The sequence below is a fragment of the Mandrillus leucophaeus genome, unplaced genomic scaffold (assembly GCF_000951045.1).
Source record: "Mandrillus leucophaeus isolate KB7577 unplaced genomic scaffold, Mleu.le_1.0 Scaffold34, whole genome shotgun sequence".
In the NCBI taxonomy this organism is placed as follows: domain Eukaryota; kingdom Metazoa; phylum Chordata; class Mammalia; order Primates; family Cercopithecidae; genus Mandrillus; species Mandrillus leucophaeus.
This window is the reverse complement of record NW_012103587.1, coordinates 3,509,920-3,513,113: the sequence shown is the minus strand read 5'-3', so window position 1 is coordinate 3,513,113 and position 3,194 is coordinate 3,509,920. Positions and strand designations below refer to the sequence as shown.

The window sequence follows — 3,194 nt, the reverse complement described above, 5'->3', positions numbered from 1 at the left end:
GCAGCAGGAGTCTGAGAGCCTTGATTTAACAGCTCGAATTTGAATTTAATAAAGCCTCAAACAGCTGCAACAAAAAGTGAAAGATTTCTGAAAAGTAACACTGCTAAGTGTGGATAAATTCATTGTACTAATTAATCTTACTCTAACAGTAAAGTAATTCGATTTGAGTATCTTCCACTGAATAGGGCAACATAATGGACAGTGAAATATACAGTTTCCACTGGTAAAGATTATAAATTAAAATTTTGATTTGTGTTTGCTTTGCTTTCAACTTTTAGTATAACCCATGGAGATTAAATTGGTCCTTAGAAGGCACACTACATACAGTTTGGTACCTGAATACAATGACAAACGGACATACATTATTTTTAAAAGTTTTTCAGTATTCCACTGCCTAATTCCTTTTTCTCAGCAAGAAAATTGCAGTTTTCAAAGCATTTGATTTTGCAATGACTTATAACTAAATAATAAACCAACTTTAGAACGTGTCTTTTAGTGAACATATGTTCTCATTCATGTTGGCAGATATGTAAGGATGAAATGTTGGCTGTCAGGTGTACATATATTCAGCTTTAGTAGGTACTGCCTAATAATTTTCCAAAGTATTTTAGCAACGTTAATTAATATCTTGTAATGTTAATGTTATAAAGAATAATGTTTTCTCCTTTTCTACTGATTATTTGGGCTAACATATTGCCTTATATGTTACTTTTTCTTGGAAATGTGGCCTCTATGAAATGAATGTAGATGCTTCTATCCCATTGATCACTGAACTCTGTTCCTAAAGGGAGTTGATACCCTCTGTGGCACCCTCATCTGGAGACAGACGTCCTGAGTTTTATCTACTTTCCTCTGTTATGAGTAAGCTATTTAAACTCCTTGTGTTTCAGTTTCGTCACCTGCAAAATTGGGATAATAATAGCTCCTACCTAAAGGTGCCATAGTGTGAAATAAATAACATGACATATAAAGTGATTCGAAAAGTACTAGACACAATGTAAGGGCCTGGATTATGGGTTAATGCAATAAATTATAACTGCAATAAACTGGTCAGTGGAATACCATTTTATTGCCATTTTTCTCTTGGCTGACTTACCAAAAAGTAATAAAAGAATAAAAGAAGGTCTGCCAGCTACTTCTGGGAAACAGTTGTCTCTCTTTAAAAAGAGAGAGATGACTGGTCATGGTGGCTCCTGTCTGTAACCCCAGCACTTCAGGAGCCGGAGGCAGAAGGATCGCTTGAGCTCAGGAGTTTGATACCATCCTGGGCAACATAGTGAGGCCCCTGTCTCTGCAGAAGAAACACCAAAACAGTTAAGTGGGCATGGTGGTGCATGCCTGTGGTCCCAGCTACTTGGGAAACTAAGGCAGGAAGACTGCTTGAGCCCTGGAGTTTGAGGTTGCCATGAGCTATGATTGCATCATTGCCCACTCCATCCTGGGTAGGAGAGCAAGACTATATCCAGAAAAAAAGAGAGAGAGAGAGAGAGAGAACTGCACAACGAAAATATTTTTGTGCTGCTCTCACTGTAGATTGGAAGTTTTCAGGTGTGGACATGATATCTGGAATTTTGGCAGCCACCTTTGGCCCTGAAGAGACAGGAATGAATAGAAAGCCAGGATCCCAAAATACCCCGACTGAAAAGGAAAGTCTGGTTTCCTGATGACGCCAGAGATCAGTGGACACAACCTGCATTGACCTGCCTTTGCATTTACTCTTAAGTACCCAGTAACCATAACTATTATTAACCTGTTTGTTAGGTGTGCCATGTCTTGCAATCAATGTATCCTAAGTGATAAAATTCAAAAGCCAGAAGGGGTAAAGACATCCCAAGGGATGCAGGAAAGGTTTTTCAGATGTGCCATCACTCCCCCTCCTCACTCCTGAAGAGAGGCTTCAGGAGCAAGCCGACCGTAGCATTCTATACAAATGTACAAGGTTGCAATCAGCGTCTCCTTCATTCTTCCTTCCCTCTTTCTTCCTTTGCTGGCCTCTTTTCTGCTCCTCAAGCACACTAAGCATCCTCCTTCCTTAGGACTTTTTCACTTGCTATTCCCTCTGCAGAAAGTTACTTTCCCCAGATGACCCACACCTTTCTCACTCATGTTCTTCAGGTGTTCAAACATCACCTGGGAGACAGGCCTTCCGTGTGTAAACTAAATCAAGTGCAAGCACTTCCCCTCACTCTCTATTGTCCTTGCCTTGTTTTATAGACATCGGCACAGTCATCACAACCTGATAATTCATTGTTTATAGCCCCTTCCACCATATTATCAACTCTCAGGAACTTTGTTATTTATTTTTTGCCGTATCTCCAACATGTATAAGAGTGCCTAGTACGTAGAGGGTGAACAAGAAAACTTTGTTGAATAAATTTCTTCAACAGACATGGATGAAACACCTATTAGATACCATTTTATACACAAAATACATAAAATAATTATACATTTTATGTATAAAATTATACATAAAATAATTTACTAGATCTGATGAGCTATCAGTTTTATACAGTTAATGTGAAAAGTAAAGATATCTTAAGGGAAGCATAAAAATCATATTCTAGATATAGAATAAAATGCATTATACTACTTTAAAATGCATTCACCCTTTGAAATAAAAATATAAATAGCAAAGAATTAGTGGTGATTAATGACAGTTGGTGATTTATAAGAGCTCCCTATTATTGCAAATTCAATGCTTCACCAGCTTCTGAATTCTCAGACAGATATGGATTAATTTCTATTGACAGAAATAGCAAAGTCTTTATTCTTGGGTCTGAAAAGGAGTTTATTTTAGACTAAGATGTTTATGCATATGATTCATTTCCTAAAGCCCTGAATATTAAGACATTCTATGGTGTGTTCATAAAAACCCTGCTTTGGAATCTCACTTTGGCATTATTTGATACCTGTTTTCAGGGTCTGTACCTTCCTGGGCTTTTGACCCCAAACCTGACTGTAAGATGCTGAAGAGCAGACACTACACCTTTACATTTCTTGCAGGCCCACAATGCATCCTCAAAGTGAACACATGTAAAAAGTTGGCACCAGGGATGTGCTGAATCGGGAGGAGGTACTGCTCAGTGGATGAGACCTAGGCATGGAGATCAAACAAATCAAGGTGAGATTTCTTCTCTGCCTCTTACTATCTGTGTGACTTTAAGCAAGACCTTGTCTCTTTAAGCGTCAGTGTC

At 38.4% G+C, this 3,194-nt stretch overlaps 1 protein-coding gene across 1 annotated transcript in view; it reads right to left on the bottom strand.

The window, feature by feature from the left end:
* Window positions 1-25: 25 nt before the first annotated feature.
* Window positions 26-3,194, bottom strand: part of LOC105545855 — an 82,697-nt gene continuing 79,528 nt past the window's right edge. Inside the window, 1 exon segment of the mRNA XM_011988894.1 lies at window positions 26-64. Within this exon segment, the coding sequence (XP_011844284.1) occupies window positions 26-64 (39 nt within the window).